This window comes from Syngnathus leptorhynchus, chromosome 11, assembly GCF_054491065.1.
Source record: "Syngnathus leptorhynchus isolate UIUO chromosome 11, UIUO_Slep, whole genome shotgun sequence".
Taxonomy (NCBI): domain Eukaryota; kingdom Metazoa; phylum Chordata; class Actinopteri; order Syngnathiformes; family Syngnathidae; genus Syngnathus; species Syngnathus leptorhynchus.
The window spans coordinates 2,661,374-2,683,219 of record NC_141205.1 but is presented as its reverse complement, the minus strand read 5'-3'; the positions used below and the strand labels follow the sequence as shown (position 1 = coordinate 2,683,219).

The 21,846-nt window shown below is 40.4% G+C and overlaps 1 protein-coding gene across 5 annotated transcripts in view; it reads right to left on the bottom strand.

Moving 5' to 3' along the window:
- tox2 (TOX high mobility group box family member 2) overlaps positions 1-21,590 on the bottom strand; it is a 62,986-nt gene extending 41,396 nt beyond the window's left edge. For 2 of the 5 annotated variants that reach the window (XM_085924763.1, XM_085924767.1), the window contains exons 1-2: positions 21,387-21,590; positions 3,364-3,456 (exon numbers count right to left, since the gene is read on the bottom strand). In XM_085924763.1, the coding sequence (XP_085780889.1) occupies positions 3,364-3,456; positions 21,387-21,479 (186 nt within the window). In that variant the 5' untranslated portion in view covers positions 21,480-21,590. Of the gene's footprint in view, positions 1-3,363; positions 3,457-3,734; positions 3,792-21,386 lie in introns of all 5 variants that reach the window. The other 3 variants (XM_085924764.1, XM_085924765.1, XM_085924766.1) reach the window with 3 other exon arrangements.
- Positions 21,591-21,846: the final 256 nt, after the last annotated feature.

The following is a 21,846-nucleotide window of genomic DNA, read 5'->3' as shown; positions in this document are numbered from 1 at the left end:
TGGGGCTAACTGACTGTGTCGACTTTAGGCCATGGTTCTGTTTTTTTTCTTTTTTTTTATCCCATCTGGTTATAAGGGAGCTGTGCGATGGGGAAAGAGCCTAAATGAACAGATTTTCGGTGTTTGGTGCAGTGGGAAATATAATCTTATAATATTTTTATATTAGTATTCTGGGAAAAAGTGTTTAATTACAATTCCCTGCTTGTCGACAATCTTCGTTGGCCTGAAATGAGCCGTCAATCACTGATCATCCGGCATCAGTGCTACTTAGTACACCAAATAGTCTGTCGTATGCATCACCAAGGAAAAATAAATATCCTGTCATGCCATCGTTCCGGCTTTGATGCATCACAATTATATCTAGGACAGTTTCTTTGGGTGGATTGTCATTTTTTTTTCTTCCTTTGTTTATACAGTCGACTGTCTGAAATACTTCATTCTTAACACAATTAAAGCGCTGCATCACTCAGCCGAGCTGGCCGAGCAAAAAGAAAATTGAGGCAGGTTCTATTATAATCTGAAATACACTAATTAAAACAACCTTCTTATGGAGGAATGTACTTACAATGTGTGTGTGTGTGTGTGTGTGTGTGTGTGTGTGTGTGTGTGTGTGTGTGTGTGTGTGTGTGTGTGTGTGTGTGTGTGTGTCACATCTTTCCTGCCTCCTTAATAGGCTCACTCTCTTAGATATTCGCTACAGAACAGCTCTCATGCAATATTAATATCCCACCAAAATATGGAATACGGTACCCCAACTGTCTTTCTCTCTCTCGACATAATTGACTATGCAAGGCTCCAAATCAACTCGGAAAGAGACAGCAAGCGAGAGGAATACGTGGGATCCAATGCAAGAAAAGCAATCCTTAGATGATCCTGTCGTCTTATCGCTACAGAACTTTCACCCTGTGGATCAAATGTGTGGAAAGCCCAAACAAAATAAACCTGTGTACAAAGAAGTTGATTTTTCCCAACACAGCTACAAAAACAAACTATACAACTTGCCCAAATTTGCTTTTTTATCATTGCAAAGTAATGCAATAGGGTACGCATTTAAAATGTAGCCATGTAAAATGTGGCTTAACTCGTATCAGTGGAATGACTTATATACGGTCGTACTGCAATACAACTTTGTGACAGTAGAAAATATCTATTTCTTTATTCTTAGAAATTTGCCCGTACAAGTTGCACTACTTGCAATGAAAAAAACCAAATGTTTGAAATTAAATTGGACCGGCATCACGGAAAGGATCCCCGGAAGGTTCCCCTGTATTTAACACAAATTAAACTCCCTGAAATATGTTCTTACGAGCAAGTATCGAGGTCAAGCATCTGCACTCGGTGGGTGAGGTTTGGTTTCACCCACCTTGACAGGAAATGAGGAGGTGTTGGAGATGGAGGTTTTCGAAACGAAGTAGGCGGCTGCGGCGGAAGCGCCCGGCCCACTTTTAACTGAACTGCTGGCGGCTGGTGTTAGCGCTGGTGGTTGAGGACACAGATCCAGATCAGAGGATTACAAAAAGGGGAAGGAAGAGGGACGGAGAGGGGGCGGCTTGTCCACCTTGACGCAGGCTCTCTCTGGCTGCAGCGCCTGATAAGTGCAATGGAAAAACGTCTGCTTTTCCTTCTGCATGTTAAGTGCTTTGCATTGCTCCTCATGCAGACGCCATGCAAGCTGATACTTTGCTGAGGACAGGCCATAAAAGGCGTACACTAACCTCCAATGTCAAGCAGGAGACATTCTGGGAGGTTGCTTGGTTGACTTCCAAGTTGTTTTGATTTCAAAATACATGTTCCTAGGAGAAATACTGATGTAAAGGGGATTCATTGTTGACTATTATTTGATTTGGGGGGGAAAACAAAGGTGCCTTGAGATACATAAAATGTTAAATAAAATAAAATAAACAGGAATATAGGAAGAGGTACCCGTTTTACCTTTTTTTTTTTTTTTATTCTGGTTCAAATTTTTTCATTGAGAAATGGGTTGCACTTGGACTTGCATGCAGATTTTAAAGATTTGAGAATCCACTGCGAGCGGATATATATCTTTACAACATCACGCATGCCTTTGACACAGAACTCATCGCCGTGATTTGCGAGCATCTCTCTCAAGCTGAACGACTAACGGTATTCGCTTTAGATATGGAGCAGGTGGAAATGCTTTGTAAGCAGTCTCGCTCTTTCTGGATTCATAAATAATGTAGGGCATGAAACATCAATGGGATTTCAGCTGTAATTAAAAAAAAAAAAAAAAAAAAAAGGTGGACACTAACAATCTGCATTGATGGACTCACCGCCCCCCACGTTCCCCGAAGCAGCCGGCAGATAATTCAAGAAGCGCTTGCGACAATTGCAACGCCAGATGAAATTAAATTGTCTCTTTTTTTGCTCTATTGTTACCGCCATTGTCTCTCCTTTGTCACATAAAAGCAAGGCAAGCTAGATGGTAATTATGATTTGCACTCAATACTGAAAGATGTCCTAAAGACAGTGGTGGTGTTTAGAGCGAAAGTAGTTTTGCAGCACTTTGTCAAAGTCAAAATATTTTTTGCAAGTGCAGCATCACTAAAACTTCAGTGAGTTGCAGTGCAATTGATTTTGGAATGAAATATTTTATGCAAAAAAAAAAAAAAAACAGCTACATAACAGTTGGTGGCCTTTTGGCTTCACACTTGTACAAAGCTGCCAACCAGGCAGACACCACACAAACCCAAAGAGAAGTTGAGATGGCGGCTTTGTCGGAAGCTTTGTGGCGGCCAACGGGGCACCCCACCGAGCATGGGGGAAGTTCACGTTGGTGAAAGTTCAGAAAGTTTAACACTTTAAATTCAACTTCACTCTGGTGAATGAAATCGAAAATACAACTAATACAATAGAATTCCCTCACTGACGATATTGAACACATCGCGGCTTATCATGGTGGCAATGTCCAGACCGACAAGGTATGAATGGCGGCCACTTGATTTAACACAAATGTTCGGAAAGGTTCTCTTCAAAAAGTGCTGAAAATGTTTCTCAAGATTTTTCTGTTGACTTATGACTTGAAAGAATATTGAATATTCTGAAATTCTGCTCAAAATGACGAGTTTTAAAAGACTTTTTCTTCCAAATTTCAAATTGTGAAAAATTCAAATTAAGCTAAATTTGGCCTGATTTTTTTTTGGTCTTACTTGAAGATGTATTTACGACGCAATTTAGGCAGAAATTATTTGACTCAATCCGCTCCAGAATGAAAAAGGTTTGACTTTTGGAATGACGTTGAATCTATAAGTGGAAACATATTTGACTCCAAAGACATTTCTGGATCCCCAGTCCACAAATAAACCATACTCTGTCTAAGAAAATAGAGCATGTGGCAAGTCTCACCCCTGAGGATGGCAGTCTCTTGGAGTCAGGGTTGGGGCGCATGGGCAGGGAACTGTAGAGCCTCACGCCTCGATCTGCACCGCTGTATCTGCTCTGAGAAAAGAAAAGAAAACAACAAGTTTTTAGTATCACTTTTCACCAGTCAAGAATAAAGGTTAGCAATCATGGTCGCTGATCGGCAAACCCAGAAAACAGCTTACTGGGACTTCCTGTACACAGTAGGCTGCGATAACTAACCTAATAATGCGATGACCACACAATTTGCTTTGAAGCCCAACTTGCTAAAATCAAATACAATGCTATCATTTATTGACACAAATGTGAGATATGTAAACACGAGCAAAGAGCAAACGTGGGATAGATACACTCACAGTGTCACCGAGTAGGGACCCGAACCCTGGCTGCGTGCACGGAAGTCAGGCGACTGACTGTAAACACAACAGAATACATTAATTTGAAAAGAGCTGCATGCTTCATTTCCCGCTTAAGCAGCTTGCTTCTTCTTGATTAATGCAATCGTAAACCTATCGTAATGTGAACGGCATACAGTTTCAAGACGAAAACATCGTATGTTTACCCCCCCCCCCCCAAAAAAAAAAAAAACAGCGACACATACCTGCATTCAAATTGACAATACGGCCTAAGCATAAGCAGCCTCACTCGCTGTATATATTATATGTGCTATAAACAGATTGTGTTTATGGGCCTGCTGTGAATGCATAGTGATTACCATGCAATTACCGTGCCGCAAAACCCACAAACAATGTATGCCAAAGCTTATTTCCCATACCATGTATGGAAGATAATGGGCCACGGGATAAAAGCAAAAGCATGCTATATGCAGTAACCTATTAGCAGTGTTGGAATAATGTGCATATTAACAGGATGCGGAGCTAATGGAGCTTAGCCGTTGCATACTAAGAGTTGACTTAATGAAAGGTCATGATTTCCATCCATGTTTGGCATACCACATTGTTAGGGTGGAGGCTCGGCGTTAACCTTAAATTTTCTTGACCAAACGTTTGTAATCAACTTTTCCCGGTGGCGGGGTTGATGATTTATGAAAACATGGATTTAGTCTACTTTTGTTCTAAATTCTGGTTATAACTTCATATATTAATTCTTATTGTAATGCTGCCATCTAGTAAGCAGTGCAACATTTTGACTATTCCAACAATGGCTCTGTAAAGCCGCTAGGCACAGCTGAGGGGATATAGTTACCTGTAACGTTAGCCGTTTCACGTTATAGTACACGGCGCGCAGATGTGGTGCGCTTAATGCAACACATGTGTTTTCTTAAGGCAACATTCTTGCCGGCTTAACTAAAAAAAGAAAAAAAATACATCACACCGCATTGATGAGAGGAATGTGTTGCCCCAGACGAGGGGAAATCCCATCATTCAGCGATTGTATACATTTTGTATGTACAGTATGCACTTAGCAATGCATGACCAACGAATGACATTCATGCAAATATTGATGAAAATAAATCACATTACCCTACAGAATGCGACAGCAGCGGTTAAGAAAATGTGAAGACATTTCCTTTCAAATTTGTATTGTTCTTAAAGGAAAATACATGCATGCAGTTTTATCCTGGTGCAAAAAATGGAATTAAAAAAAAAAAAAAGATCTATAACTATATACAACAAGCAAGCACTTATAGACTGTAGTAATACACTTACTGGGCGGACACTTGCACGACACTTATGTCGAGTAGTGTCAGTGCTTGACTGTAACCAGATGTTATGATGTCATATGAGAAAATATATGACAAACAGAGGATGTTGTGCAGTTGCTATAGAACAGATTGAGGTTCCCATCATACATGCCATAAAGACACGCAGGACTGTGGCTATAGAATGCCATTGTGTTACAGATGGTGACGTCCTGTACGGTGAGGTGCAACCCATGGAATATAATTAGCCATTACTAGACCTACGATTACTTTTTAAAATATATGCATGTGTGTTAGAACATATTTTTTGCATATTATTGAAGAGAGTAGTGGGTTTTTAAAATGAATTAACATTGAAAATCCAAGCATTCTAGTCTCTTTAAATATACAGCATGCCTGGGGGCCATTTGGGCCAGTGACCCACATAATCCAGCAGATGGAGCTGTGATAAAAAAAAAACAGGTGTTACAGGTGAAAACTCGCTTTGTTATATGCTTTACCGCGACCGTCTAGACTGGAGTGAGACTAACTCACTTTCGGACTCAGCAAAGGTTGACCCTCAAAGGAATGACACACAACATTTTACTTATTGCCCAAGTCTCTCCCACACAGTTTTAAGAAAAGATGATAGTCTTTTCTTATTCACTCGAAAACCGCACGTCTGTTTTTCACGAGGCGGTTTACCGACAACAACGTCGTTACAACAAGGCGACAACCGCCCAGCGTGGCCAAACAAAATCTCGGCCGCCGGCTGGCGTTGAAAGACAACAGATGGCTGCCAGAAGATTTGGACGTTTCTTCTTCTTTTTAACTACCTGCAGCATCTGGAGAGAATGAATCTTGGAGAAAAAGACTTGAATAGGAAATCCTGTGACTGCAATGTTATCTGGTTTCCTTAAACACATCGTGCACCATCTGCGTGGCGTCATACAGCATGACAGAAAGAGAAGGGGGCGAAATGACATTTTGAAAGTATTTGCTTAGCATTTGAAAAGTAACGTATCAACAAATGACAAAGAAAGCCTGATCTGATTGTTCAATACATTTTCAAGCAATGGTGGACACACCCTTTTGATTGCAGTAACCGTGGAAACAATTATCTCAATTTTGTTCTTGGGTTAGGGCAGGTGACTGTGATGGAGGTGATGATAAGAAGTGGGAGGAAGAGACGAAGTGGAGGAGGAAGAGTTGATGTGCTGACGACAGCCACTTGATTTGGTTTCACAGAGAACTGTTACGCCGCTTTGAATTAAAGAGTCCAATTGTGAGATTTGACGGCAGGCGCTGAGCTCAGCTGAATCCTCTCGGCTATATCTGTGTGTGCGTGCTCTTCGTGGCATGTGCCTACATTTGCGATGCGGTTATACTGTACAGCATGTGTTTGGAGAGGTAAAACGAAAAAAAAAAAAAAGAAAAATAATGATGGATTTTTCTTTCTCCAATAAAAAAAATGATTAGGACCACTAGGGAAAAAAATTAACTTGTACTTTTATGAGGTGTATTTTCAAGGTAAAAAATAATAAAATCGATATTTTTTAGGTTTCATCTCAAGTTTGTTCTTGCAATACTGCTACTTAATCTAAAAAAACATTTACCTCATATTAATCCCCAAAATATTAATCTTTCCATGTAATGAAGGAATACAACTTTATTCCTGTAAAATTGCTACTTACTCCAGAAAAATTGCCTTTTTTTTAAATATAAAATTTATAAGAAAAACAATTCTGTTAAGAAATTAAACACTCATACTATCTAGAAAAAATAGATGTTTTGATAGGAAACCAACACTTTAATACAAATACTCAAAATAAATAACTCTCATAACGTTCCTCTAAAATGTACTACTTCACAGTCAAAAGATTCATCATAGTACATTTTTTCTTTATCTTGGGTTTTACCTTAATAATCATTTGTAATGATCAACGACATCCTTTCCTGACAGCTTTTCGTAAAATAACAACTCATCTGCAAAGTTTCACGGATGAATTTTCAGAGCAAGACTGCGATTTGTGTCAAATCTGACAAGATGGCTGAAAAAGCTATTTCCCAAAAGAGCACTCGTGCTTTTCTTCTATCCATTTACATCTCTCTTTCTTACCGTTCTCCCATGTTTCTCCCCATCTTGAGTACCTCGCTCTAATTAGAACCACCCTCCTCCGCATATGACCAACTGAAATTGAATTGCCCATCATTTGCATAATGATAAAATGTCGCAATCACTTAAGAGAGTGACCAAAGCTTCGGTAGGCGGTGAGTGGAAATGAGATCAAGCCACAAAAGAAGTCAGCATTAAATGGCCTCACATTAACTTTTTTCCTAATGTAACATGACCAAATAGCCAGTTAGTAACATCTGTGGGACACTATTATTTGAACTTGCAGCTTAATGCCGATGTGAAAAAGGTTTTTTCTATTGGAGTAAAAAGTTTCAATGCCGCTGGTGACCCTCTTTTTGCGCTTCTTTTTAAGGTCATGGAATTTATGTCAGGCGGCTTCAGCGCAATTGATTTGGAAAATGATTTCTGTGAAAATGGTGACTCATCTGTTACTAGAAAGCGACCAAGAACCAGGTGTCATGATTTTTGTACCTGTATTTTGTCTTGTCCAAAACACATTTGAGTATCATTTATTAATATTGTGGTTATACGGGTCTTCATGTCCTCGTACACCATCTGACTCTTTTCTACATTGCTCCCCCTCAACAGGAGATGCTCCGTCTTTTAAAACTACAAAGTCACAGATACTAGAACACAGAATGTGAGGTCGGTGACCGCAGATGGTCAAAATACCTGCACTTCATTTGCATATTGTTCATAAATGATCAGCTCTTTGCTTTGCAAAATATAAAATGCCTGCAGATGAAATGGCCGACTTTCAAATCCTGCCGACTCACGTTCAAGAACGCATAAGACAGTGTAAAATAGTGTGACCAACTCACACAAAAGGATGATTTATTTGAGTGCACAGGCACTTCCAATAAAACTTGTCAACACCTCAGCAAAAAGTTTTTCAAACATGTTAAAACTGCATTTTGATGAGAAACAATTGATATAAGTTTTAGTGTCTGAAGTAGTTCAAGTGGAAGCAAAAGGTTAAGTACAGCTGTAAATCATCACAAGTACCTCCGAGATTCAAAATGAAACCACCCTAAAGGAATTTCGCAATACGACCAGCATGAAACCAACCATTCACACATTCACATCAGAATCTTCATTGAACTTAACAAGATGTCGGAGGCATTGGGAGACCAAACAGAACCTCTCGATTTAGAACCTCTCCACTGAGGGCTGCCATGCTAAACACTGATGCTGCCTTCCAAATAAAACTAGATTAAAACTAGTTTTAGTGTGACGACAGGACGGGTGTAGTATCTCGTACCAAGTTGTTAATAGAGCTCTTTGGTCCTAGTTACTGGACCCAAAAACATACATCAAATGTACTTCTCACAGCACCAAAAATCAGTGTATCCAATCCCTCAATCTGGTCTTCCTCTGTCAACGTCTACAAGCATTGCGAGCGATCACATGTGGCATGTAGCAGTCAACCGGCCCAGACAGGAGGGAGTTAAGTCCCTTATCTCTGCTCCCCAGAAGAAATTCCGACTTGAGGCCTCGCTCTGCTGGTTTCCTGCCTTCTTGCCCAATGCCCTATTTATACTCATCGGGGCTCTAGAATACCACGGGCAGCTTTTTCCCTTGTCACCACCATGTTTCCTGCTATTCTCCCACTGATATTTCTCCCCTGGCTGGGGTTGGTACCCCTCTTTGCAGGTCATAACCTTTCAGCTAAGAATTGAGGGATGGGGGGGGTCATAACCAAATGTGACCAGAGGATACCGGGTGCAGTCGGGCTTTCTGTCAAAGTAAGTCTGGTAAAGTTAATTTTTCATCAATTAGTTAGGTCTGAGGTTACCAACCACCCGCAATCAGTAATAATAAAAGAGGCTCTTCAAAATGATCGGATTAAAATGCCATGCTCTGCCCATAAGAGATGGCGTAAGCAAAAAAAATAAAAAAAATTAATATCTGATTGTGATTTGGCTTCTTTGGAGCAACGCCCCTAAATATCTCCTGGAATTAATCCGAAATCAATCTTCAAACTAAAATGGCAGGCTTTCCATCAATAGACTATTTAACATCTTGTTGATTGGTGAAAGTGATGTCAGGGATCTTTCCAAGGCTTCTCATGACTGAGTTTTACAAACATCTCATGTTCCAGAATCTCTATAATAGATTATTCACCAGGATACAAAACTGGTGGGCTTTTGGGCAAGTCGGGGCCCCCAAAACACAACAATTCCAAGAGGATGTTTGTCCAATCGCCCAAGTTTTATTTGAAAGCACTTGTCCAAACAATTCCTTCTAGATTCCTAAAACAAACCATCTGGCACGTCAGGTTACATTCATAACCCAATTGTGCAATACATCTCTGCCCCGAGGACAGACCAAATACTATTTCAGTCGTTACCTTAGTGCAGAACGAGACGGCTCTGATAAACTATCAGCGCTTCACTGTTTCACATCAAGAGGGTGGTCTTCTGACATGTTTTCCATCTCACGCCGAGGGTTACATAATCGGCCTGATCGACAAGGTGAACACGTTGACTGTGTGAAGCCCAGTGAGTAACACGACACCGTGACTCGCCATCACATTTGGGGACGCTCCGAAAAGCAGATGCCGCTCGGGAACACTGATGGCACAGCGCAGCCTTTGTCGCCAAGGTCTAATCACTCCCCGACACTGTTGACGGAATACAAACCTTTGACTTGCAGTCAGGGCAGCAGTGCAGGGTCTCACTCATTCTATAATACTGATTATTGGATTCTGATCATTTCGGTCTGAATAGTTTACACGTGCGGATCTCATTTCCGAATCCGAGGTTCAACATTAATGAGTATTCGCTGTTGCAAAAGGCAGAGCAGAGTAAAGAAAAATAGTGAAAAATCAATTGAAGGTACTTAAATGCGCTTCGGTGTTGGTTAAACATTGACTCCTAACCTCAGTCAAGCATCAGAAAATCTTGCGATGCCTTAATGAGAAAAGAATTAACTCCAGCCATGTGCTTTTGAGTATTTTTTTTTCTTTTTTTTTAGTCCAGATGCTCAGTATTGCAAGGGGCAAATTATGGCACATGATTTTCTAACAGCTTAAATGCACATTACTGAAGAAAAAAAACCCTAACATTTTTATTACTCAATTAATTTTGACACTTCTAATTTGTTTCCCGGCCAATCAGAGTGCAGAGTTCGGGTTATTCCCACAGATGTGCTGCAGTGGCGAACACGCATACTGATTTGTAAGATCTTAACCAAAACACTGTTATGGACCATCTGAATAGCATAGACTAGTTTAACTGTTAGATTATATTAGACATCTAGAATGTCCCTTTTGAAACATTGTCTTTAATGTTAATAAAGGTTTTCTGAAGGCCAGTTCGACCCCTGCACACAGTATATATTATTTTGCTCGACCAGTAGAATCGCAGATCAATAAAAAAAATGCATTTTGCCTGATCAAAGCTTTTGGAAGAAAAACATCAGTCTTTAACGGATCACATCTTCGAGAGATATTCATAAAAGCGGCTGAAATTTGTGCTGGGATGTGCTTTTTTTTTTTCAAAAGCCATTCCAAACGGTCAAATCATCACTTATCCAAGAACAAGAAAGACCAAACAAACTTTTGGAGAGTTGAGTTTTTTTGTGCTCATTAGCAAACACAGCCACCGCACATACCATATGATCAGCTTCTTTACAACTACGATACAGTGAAATTAATTCCGCCTATAGTTGCTCAAATACAGAAAAAATGCAAATCACTGCAGTCATGTGACACTTTATGATTCACTTCAATTGCACTTTTTTTTTTGCAAATCGAGCTACAATGCTAGATCAATGCACATCCCTGGCAGAGGCTGCTGAGGAGCCACTAAAAAGTACAGTACATAAAGAAATATCACATGCCGGTCATCTCGCCGCTATTTGGCGAGATGTGCAACTCAGCAAAAGAGTTCTTCAAAAAGATCAGGCGATCAAGAGAGGAAAGTTCTCTCTCATTACTTTAATGAGAATTACTTTTGCGCTACAATCATTTCCAGCTAGGGAGGTTCAACTCAGGCCAAGTATACTTGTGTGCAAAATTCCACCGCATCTGAGAAAACCGATTTTTTGCAAAGGAGATCCGTCCAACCAGGCTGCCGTCTTGCTCTTTACATAAACAAATTCATAATGAGTCCAAACAGAGCCAAAGAAAGCACCACAAAAGCAATTAATTGGGAGAAAGAGAACCGTTGAGGAAAGGAAACAATTCATTAGTCACAGTAATGTCAAATAAAGCTGGGTATAAGACTACATTTATAATAAAAACAAGTTTTAATATCCCCCCCCGATTAGCCGTGAAGAAAATATACTGCTCTTGCACATACAACAAAAAATACCTAAAATTTGGAGGAAGAAAATTGGTCTGAACATCATAATAAAAGTAAAAGTAGTAAGTAAAAAAAAAAAGTCCAATGTGTATTTTTGTGCTGCACCACTCTTCGGTTCCCAGTACAGATTGCAAAATGCAATACTGAATACTTTCTATCATAGGCTCATTAATCATTATCATTCGAGTGTGTTTATTTTACCTATAATTTGTTGAATGTGTCCTAATGAATTGTGACAATAAATTTAAGTTACAAATTATCATGAACCCGTGACCGGCACTCGTGTGTGAAACATTAAAATCTCATAACAAACAGGAATCCTTAATAGTCATTTATTCCCAAACAATCTTAATTACGCTTCCTGCAAAGATTGAATAATCCGTCCTCATTTAGTTTCCCATGTAATTGAATGAGCCGCCAAAAGAAGAAACAACAAAATGGCGAGCGACTACGGGGGAAGAATTAGCATTTCTAATTACACGACATGCGTTTTAATAAAGCCATAAATCTGCCGCAGCTGGAACATCAGAGGTTGTTGTCACAGTCACTTAGTCGCACGCTGGCAACTAACACTGGCTGACGACAAGGATGAAGAGGAGAGAGAATCCCAGCGAGCGACACGAGGAAAATGTCAAAATTCCGAGCGGGCACATTACGAATGCAGCGACAACAATAATTACGTTTCAATTGGTTGTGTTTGGCCCTCAGTACGTAGTCCTATGTTGGCTTTTGCAATTTTTAGAAAACTTTTATCACATCAGTGTTTTGATTGACATTGAATTGAAAAGCGGCCTTGTAGCGAGTACGCCAAACCAGTAATTGGCAATGTCATGCTGTAATTGGCATCAAATAACGGCAAGGGAGTTTATGGTCTTCATTTTTTTTCCCCTTCTAGCCAAAATGTCTCAATTTATAGCTGCTTTTGCGTAAATATGACTACATGAAAAAAAAGGTGTATACGTTAGTGTTTCCCTGAACACACACCACCATTTTTAAAATCACCAATGCACATTTCTCATCTTGTAATTATTTTGCCCGTGAAGCGATAAAGCAGCTGGTGTGAAATCTGCTGCTCATTTTCAGCTGATGTGTGTGAAAACATTCTCTGCGAAACGTTTGATGTGCAAATTTCACTGCTGTCGACTGTTTCGAGAACATTTGAAAGCATTTTCTCTTCATGCATATCTCTAAACTCTGTGCAAATTTGTACACCCAACAACAGGATTTTCATAAAAATATTACTGCAAAGCGTTCTTTGCTCAGCAGGTCAGCCAACGATAGGAAAGGCAATTGAGGCTTTATAACCGTACTGGGGAAAAAAAAAATGTGGCAAATCTTCAAAAGCGGCCTAGCTTTGAAATGTCAAACAGGGGGTAACCACAACACAGGAGTCACCTCAAAACTAATTTTAAGTTGCATCATATTAGCAGCACTAGTGGTTAGCACGTATGCTTCACAGTCAACAGGTAGTCAAATTCTATAAACATTGATATTAGCATCATTTAGGACCTTAAATTCTAAATGTGTCAAAATACAAAGCGGATGGATTGATGGCATGCACAACACATTCAAAATAATTCACAAGCAGCCTGCAGCCCAGCTAAACAAATGATTGTCAGGCAGCTGAACAAATTGAGAAACATTTCAAATGGGCGCAGTCTTCACAATGACTTTTAACAACCATCACTCCACAGAAACAAATCCAAAGAGCCAAGGGGTGGAGTCAGGCCGTGCAAATGAGCCACTTTTGCCAATTTGTAATTCCATCAGCACTTTCTGTGAAGTCCATTAAAAGAATATTAGGTAATGCATAGCTAAAAAGAATTAACCCCCAAAAAAAAAAAAATCTGCTGATTAGCCACAACTGAATCTCTTCGCAGTCCAAAAAACATGCAAGTACTTCATTGGATGCGTGTGATATACCTCAGAATGCGCTTTTGCATCTCAAAGAGATAACTTTTGAAAGTCACGTGTCAAGATGGAAGTTTGGAGAGAAAAGATATTCTGGCTCCAGTTACACTGCTACTCTGCAAACAAACACAGTGCAGCTCTGTCTCTGCCAAGCAGATGTTATGGCCATCAATATTCTTATTTGGTGTCACACTTGTCTTGGGAAAAAAAAATTCTTCTTGAATTGTTTACAACAGATCTGGTCTGTAATTTAAATGTAATTTACAAGCGAGTAAAAAAATAAGTAAAGTGTATGACGACTGAGAACATTTCACACAGTGGATTTAAAAAATCTACACACCCTTGAAAGTCAGCCTTTTTTGTGATTAAAAAAATGAGACTTTGACTTCAAAATATTTGTCTAAATAACTAACTTATACGTTGTACAACTCCAAAAAATGGCACGACCCCCCCCCCCCCCCCCATTTGAACAATTCCCCTTCTGTTTATATACGTCCACGCACGCGCCTCACACTGCCACACGCCTGTGCAAGCTGCGTGTCAATGCCTTGCTATGTTTGCACAGTGAGGACACGGAACACATCGCGACGTTAGTTATCACGGCAGACACAAAGCCTTTTTTGTGCCTTGGTGATCAATACAGGAAATGGAGGTGACTTTGAAAGCAGCGACGCATTTGTGAAAGCAAACATTCATCTGGAGGAATCTTTATGGATCTTTCCATCTGGAAACATTTGGTCAGCATTCAGTTCATACAATATTACCACTAGTGTATGTGATTAGAGGCTATTTGTCTTGTAATCGTATTGTTTTGGTTTATTGCTACAGAGTACTTCTGTCTCATTTGGCCAGGTCACACTTGTATTGACTGTATCGTCAAATAAAATAATAATAATAATAATAAACAATATGGGGGAAAAAACATCAAATAATACATCAATTATTTCCTATGCAGCTGATTTCATTAGCTGCTCAGGTAAATCTAAAACAATTTACTTGAGCTTCTCCGGGCCTGGGGAAGTAAAATTCCATAACCTGAAAATGTTTAAATGAATGGAATAATGGAACTAAAACATGTTAATTTATCAATGCATTTTTTTTCATTACCTTGTCTCTATCTGCTGGCCACCATCAAGGCATTAAAGAAGTAATTACAGTGAGGGAGAAAAAAAATGCTAAAATTCCAAAAATATAAAAATACTAAATTGATCTTCAATTGTTATGCAGCAATATAATCATGTGAACAAATTTTAAGCCAAGAAAAGAACCAAAAGCTCTTGCACTTTAAAATCTGCCTAACACCAGTGACCCTGCAAAAACCTGTCAATGAAAACTCAAAAACGTCTTCATTTGCCCTCTCCTGATGCTATGATCACGAGTCACCGGGACTAGGTAGCTCGGAGACTATCAGCACGCAACAAATGGAATTCCTCGAGAGTCGGCCAGCAAATCCATGACGAAAAACCTTGTGAACAAAGCCCCAAAATGCCCCGAGTGGTGCCGTGGGTAGATTGAGGCGGGCGGTAAGGGGCCCTGGGGGAGAGAGAGGGCTGCGGCTTTGGGATGATATACACACATAAAAGCACACACACACACACACACACACACACACACACACACACACACACACACACACACACACACACAACCACTCAAAAGCAGACAAAAAAATGGACCAGCTCATTTATTGACAACAATGTGTTATCCATTAACACGGTGAGTTTCAGTCGCACAATAACACAAAGCTTGTTCATTTACATGACTCATGCGCAGACAAATTGAGTGAGTGAGTGAGTGAGTGAGTGAGTGAGTGAGCGAGCGAGTGAGTGAGTGAGCGAGTGAGAGAGTGAGAGAGTGTGTTGAAATTGTCATGGATGTGAAGCAGTCATTTTGACTTTTGTTTGCACAGGACATGCCTGAGGACGCTAAGACAACCGCCGGCGTTTGCCCAGGCTTGCGATCTTCGCGTCTGATACACCAGATGGGCGCATTCTTACTTGGTCTTTCAACGTTGTTTTTGTCACCATTTTTTTTTTTTTAGACATAATGTAAAATCTGTCAGTCAGATCTAATGTAACAGCATTTTTCGTTTTTCCTCTCGCTAGTATGCAAATTGGGGGTCAGCCTTAATGATTTGCATGACAGTAATCAAATGGCAACTTTTGGTTCCGCCTGTGCCAGTGCATCATCAAGCATACAGTGAACTTTGGACTATAAATGATTTCTATTTGTTTCTTATGTGCAAGGTGGTAGTGATCATAATGACTCCGCCACTTTACAGCAAGGATGTCCAGCTCTGGTCCTTGAGGGCTGCTGTCAAGCGTCTTTTAGATGTATCCCTCCTCCAACTCGCTCGATTCAAATGTTCAGACTAAATGCAAGCTCAGAAGAAGCCTGATGACGACCCTGATCATTTGAGGGAGACATCAAAAACAAGATGGAAGCCCTCCAGGGCCGTGTTTAGAGATCTGTGCTTTACAGTACGACGTTGTTGTTGGACACACCTCCTGTGGGTCGAAATATGCAATGACCTTTTTTCCCCCCACTTTGACACAATTTCTTAGCAAAAGGCTTTCCGGTTCATCCTTGCTGTGTTTATCATTAGTTCACTTTAAGTACATGTGAAAGGATTGCCAAGCAGATATTGCAGCCGAGTCGTTCTGCTCCCAGAAAGGAATTGCATTCCTAATTTGCTGGGGGGGGGGGGGGGGGGGGGGTTGGCAAAGCCTGCTTTAAACATTATAATAAACTCTCCTGACCTATAAGCCAGCCAAATGTCAACAATAACTTCTGCGGTCCGCCATCCTGCACTAGCCATTAAGTTACTTAACACAAATTGAGAGTACTCTGAATACATTGTCATTATAAACGTATATAGTGGCTCGCTTCTTCTACGTATAGCCACGCAGCACTTATCTCCAGTGGAGCATGCACACACTGTACTTCTCCTGTTTGTTTTTCATTGCTAAGTGAAAGGCATCACTCAGCGTTTCCCGCAGGTCGGGTTCGAACCACACCAAAGGCAGCAGAATAATAAACGTCTGTCTTTCAAGACCTTATCGAGGCTGGAACACATCTGGTTTTTCTTTTTCTTTTTTTTGGTTTCCACGTCGCTGAAGGATATTATATACTGTGCCCATACTCCCGGAACCAATCAAGAATATATTGTAAGAGACTACCCTGGTATCGTGGACGCCAACGATGAAAGACTGTACCATGTGAGCGTCAACGGGGTCAGAGATGGTAATTAGGGTTAATGTGATTTAATGAGGGCCACCGGTCGGGGCCAGCCAGGCCGAGGTTCCACTGGCAATCAGCGTCAAAACTGTAATTACCCGGACGTCTTTGGATGTGATGCGATGTGGCCGTGTTGCTTTTGCATGCAGCAGTTGGTGGCGTGAGCCTGCGAGCTTTCCAAATGACAGAAGTGGCAGAAGATCTTCCAAAGTGAAATTGGAACACCACAAAGTTGATGGTGGTTGTTGTGATCAGGACAAGACTTTTTGTTAACCACAAACTTTCTCCTCGTGTTAATGTGCGACTACTTAACTGCAAGACAGTGTGAGCCTGCAGTGCTACGCGGCTTGTCCACATGACCTTTTCACAAGATTTCTGGGACAGTAAAGGAAAAGCAGGCCTGATTGCTAGAGAGCTTAACAAATACTAAACACTATAATCAACGTGTCGTTATACGCCTCCGCAAAGGCACCACATTGTAATTTCCGCATCCCATCCACGCATGGGTTAACATTCAGCCAGTAGACTGGCCAGTCAGCAGAATGTTATGAATGGGCACAATGTGAAAACCCCAAAAACGTCTGTGTCCAAGGCTGCCGGCGGAAGAATGCTCGCCTCCGTGTAATTAACTTCTTCATCTGTGAGAACACGACGAGGAACCGCTGGGAATTTTCTCTTTCTGTTGCAGTTATGTTTGAGCTCCAAACATAACACGAGCACACATTCGACGAGCAGATATAGACGGGCTTGGGCCGTAATCTCAAGTAAGGCATGACTAATGCGGTGATACAGAGACTGCTGGATACAGAGATATAAAGCAATGATGCTGTATGTTACAATTCCAATCCTAAATAGTGACGGGTGATTCATTATTCAAATTTTAAAAAATATTTTGAGACGTGCATTCCTGCCAATGTGCACTACTTTCACGAACAACATGGCTGCAACCAAAGAGACACATGTTGACAAAAGCACAGTCAGTTCTGCGAACATTGCACTTTGTTCGCACTGTTTAGCAACTTTTCCCTCAAGCGACTACCCCCCCCACACACACACACACAAAAAGGTGACAAGCCAGCTTAATTCCTCCAAAGAAAGAGAGTAACCAGTTAGACTATAAATACTTTTGCATATGACAAGAGGTGAGCAATCACCCAGTCAATGCAGTGAACATTGCCCAAAATTGATGCCCATGTACACCAATTTTTAAATTAGCAACTATGTGTTGCTATTTCAAGAGACGGAACACAAACAACGCAGCAACACATGCAGGAATACAATGTCAATCTAAGAGAATGCAGTCATATATTCTTTATCCTGTGCAAAGAGCAACAAATATTAATGCCGTACTGATAAGATATCCATCTGTCTGTCTTATACTGCCCCCAGGTGGCCAAGGCATGCACACCCAAAAAAAGGATCAAGATCCCCCCCCCAAATATACATATACATATATATACACACATATACACACATATATATATATATATATATATACACACATATACACACATACATATATATATATATATATATATATATATATATATATATATATATATATATATATATATATATATATATATATATATACATACATACATACATACATACATACATACATACATACATACATACATACATACATACATACATACATACATACACACACACACACACACACACACACACACACACACACACACACACACACACACACACACACACACACACACACACACACACACACACACACACACACACACACACACACACACACACACACACACACACACACACACACACACACACACACACACACACACACACACACACACACACACACACACACACACACACACACACACACACACACACACACACACACACACATATATATATACATACATACATACATACATATATATATATACATACATACATACGTATGTACATACATACATATATATATATATATATATATATATATATATATATATATAAATTACAGAGGGCCTTCTCTTAGAGAAAAGGATGGAGGTGGATGGAGAGAGTAAGAGAACGAGGGTGCAGTAGCTCCAGTAATCTATCCAACTTTACAACGCAGCCGAGTGATTGAGCCTGGGGGGGAAGTGTGTGTGTGAGTGTGTGAGGTGGGGGGGGGGGGGGTTATATGCACAAGTCATAATGCATTTGACAAATAGTCAGCCCCACTGCTAAAACAGGCATTTTTATAGAGAAAGTGGCCTTCAGCGCTGGCAAACAAGCCTCCCACTCGGGGAGGACGCGCGGGGGCTTCACAAAGATTAGGAAGGATCTCAGGGCCCAATGTAAAGATGACTAACGGTGATTGTGCGAGCAGCGGCGGACAACTTGGACGCAGCTGGGAGCTTGCAATGCCCTCTGGCTGAAGAAAAAAAAAAAAAAACTCTTTTTTTTTTTTTTAAACTTTTGTTTTTCGTAAAAACGCATAAAATAGTGAGGTCGAGCGAGAGCATATTGATTGAATGCATGGTCAATCAAGAAATCATATCTTCTTCCATCAAGCACAATGAATGAGCGTCTAATCACATTGGCAGACGCTCCTTGACAAAGCAAAGTGTGGGCTTTTCTCCATGAATTATGACATGCATAGACATATGGAATGTGAATCATATCTCGCTCACATCCTGGATGACATTAAATACACACACTTACAGACACAACATTAGGTACACCACCACCACTTAAATACGGTATAGGGAGGATTGAAGGAGTTTGAAAAATAATGTGTCATTTGCTCACTACTCATGCACCATGTTATTATATTTTTTGGGAAAAAAAAAAGAGTTATTCTAATAATTCCTTACACTCAATTCCACCTGACGCAACAGAGGATCCCCGCTCAAGCGAAAGGTCACAACAATCCGGGACGCATGGTTATTCAACAGTTACGCAGTTGTAGGCGCAGTCACAGCTGTTACTTGGAGTTATCTGACACCGCCGTGTACCTGCCTGCCTGCCTGCCTGCCCCATAACGCCAACTATACAACTTGTTATGTAACCAGACAATGGCAGGAAAAGATATATTGACAGTTGTGTCTTTTTTTTTTTACAGAAAGGGCTGTCTTAAAAATCAGAGGAGCAACATACAGTTCCTTCTTGATCCCTGTGACCAAAACCGAATTTCCCATTGAGGGGCAAGCAATTCATCATCCCTCAGGGTGCTTTAAAATCACCTTTTCACATACTGTGATTGTCAGTACCACTCAAGAAGGCATCCATAGGGCCCTCTAAAGTAAATGTTCTATTTCTGTGAGTCATCAAAGTGCAAAGAAAGGACACTTTCTATTTGTTTATACAACGACATATATAGTACTAGTGAATTCTAATACGATAGTATATTTATATAAGGCACATTTTTAAAAAAGCTACACTTTCAAAGTGTCGGTGGAGTCACCAATGTATAATATGATCAAATTATGAAAAGAAATGTTGATAATTATATATTCAGGCCCTTTTTGGGGGGCTTTTTTCAAATCAGTTCCATATATGGCCGACAGCCAGCGCACCACCACTAGAAATAGGGGCCGCATACGCTTGTGTGCATCAATCAACACAGATAGCAAAATGGGGTCAACAAATATCTTAATATGTTATCTTAAACACATTGTCATCAGAGCCCAAACTGCTGCAGAGCCACATTAGTAAACGATAAGGCAAAAATGTAAACTAGTATCTTGCAAAATTGACAAAAAGACAATTGTAGCTAATAAATAGGGGAGTCAATGCATGTTTACTACTGAAATGATGTGACACTAAACAAGACACAATCACAACAAACCGTTCTGCTGCAACAATGGAAATTGTACAGTGGTGCTTTGAGATACACACAACTCAAAGCATTTGTATTGCAAATTTTCTTTTCTTAATTAAATGAATGCAAAGGCCAATCTTCAATTCCAACCTTCCAAAAAATATTCTAATGGGTATTTTAATGAAAAAGAAATGCACTCTATAATATTGCAAACGGTGATGACATAATTAAATAAAATGTTGTGCGCCTGAAGCATAATGAATCCCATATATTGCATGAGCAGGGGGGGGGGGAGTGTCCCGCTTGAAACCCAAGTGGAATTCATAACATTCCATCTTCAGCTCATCGATACAACACTAATATTGGTATCTCTATGCATCGAATAAAGAATACATGTGAGTACTGCCACATTGTCTGTCTACATGTTGCTCAACCATTTGTGTTCAAGCCATTGCTTCATGGACTGCAACATGGATGCTAATTAGTATTGGGAAATCGGTCGGGTCACAGCTCGTATCTTGAAAAATTCTAATTCATATGTCAAGACACCACTGTACATTTCTAAGCGGATTTTGGGGCTTTTATAGCAATTCCATATAGGTGACCCCCCGAGCCCACCCTGAAGCACAATGCATACATTAGTGTCATTCAGTCAGATTATTATTGCAATTCCAAGTTAGTTCAAAAACAAGCTGTCAAGCACTTTATTGTAAAGCAAAAACTAGAAATCAGGGAAAATTCAATACAGCTGATCGGAAGTCACCCCAGAACCCGATAAACGCTAAAACAGGTGCATCAATGCCTTTTTCCTATCTTTGTTTACTTTAAATTCTACAAAACACAAAGTTATGCGTCCAAAGCAAGCCCTGCGCAGTTTTTTCTCTAGGGGGGAAAAGTGGAGCACTTGTCACGGTTGCGATGGATGCCACGCATAAGGAGATGGAAAGTAAAAAGAGAAAGGAGTTTTGTTTTTTTTACCTTATTGGAGTGGTAATAGTCCAAAGTGGAGTCAGGCGCTAACGTGCATGCACCCACGCTGGAGGGGGGAGCCGGATAGAACCTGACGTCCATAACAGGGTCCGCGGGACTGGTAGGAGCCGAGATCCTGTCGAATGTGCACCTCTCTCTTTTGCTCTCGCTCTCGCTCTCTCTCTCTCTCTCTCTCTCTCTCTCTCTCTCTCTCTCTCTCGCTCTCTCTCTCTCTCGCTCTCTCTCTCTCTCGCTCACTCACTTTGCACTGTTTCGATTGGAGAGCGCACCTTCCTACTACGCGCGCCTAGCAAACTGTGACCTCTTGTGGCCAAACTGGGATTTTATCGCCTTAATTGAACCAACCAGAAAGCCGAATCAGAAACCAGATTTAGTACCCATTCATTTAATCGCACATTATTGGTTGACTTTATTCATTTTGGATGTAAAAAAAAAAAACATTCGAAAA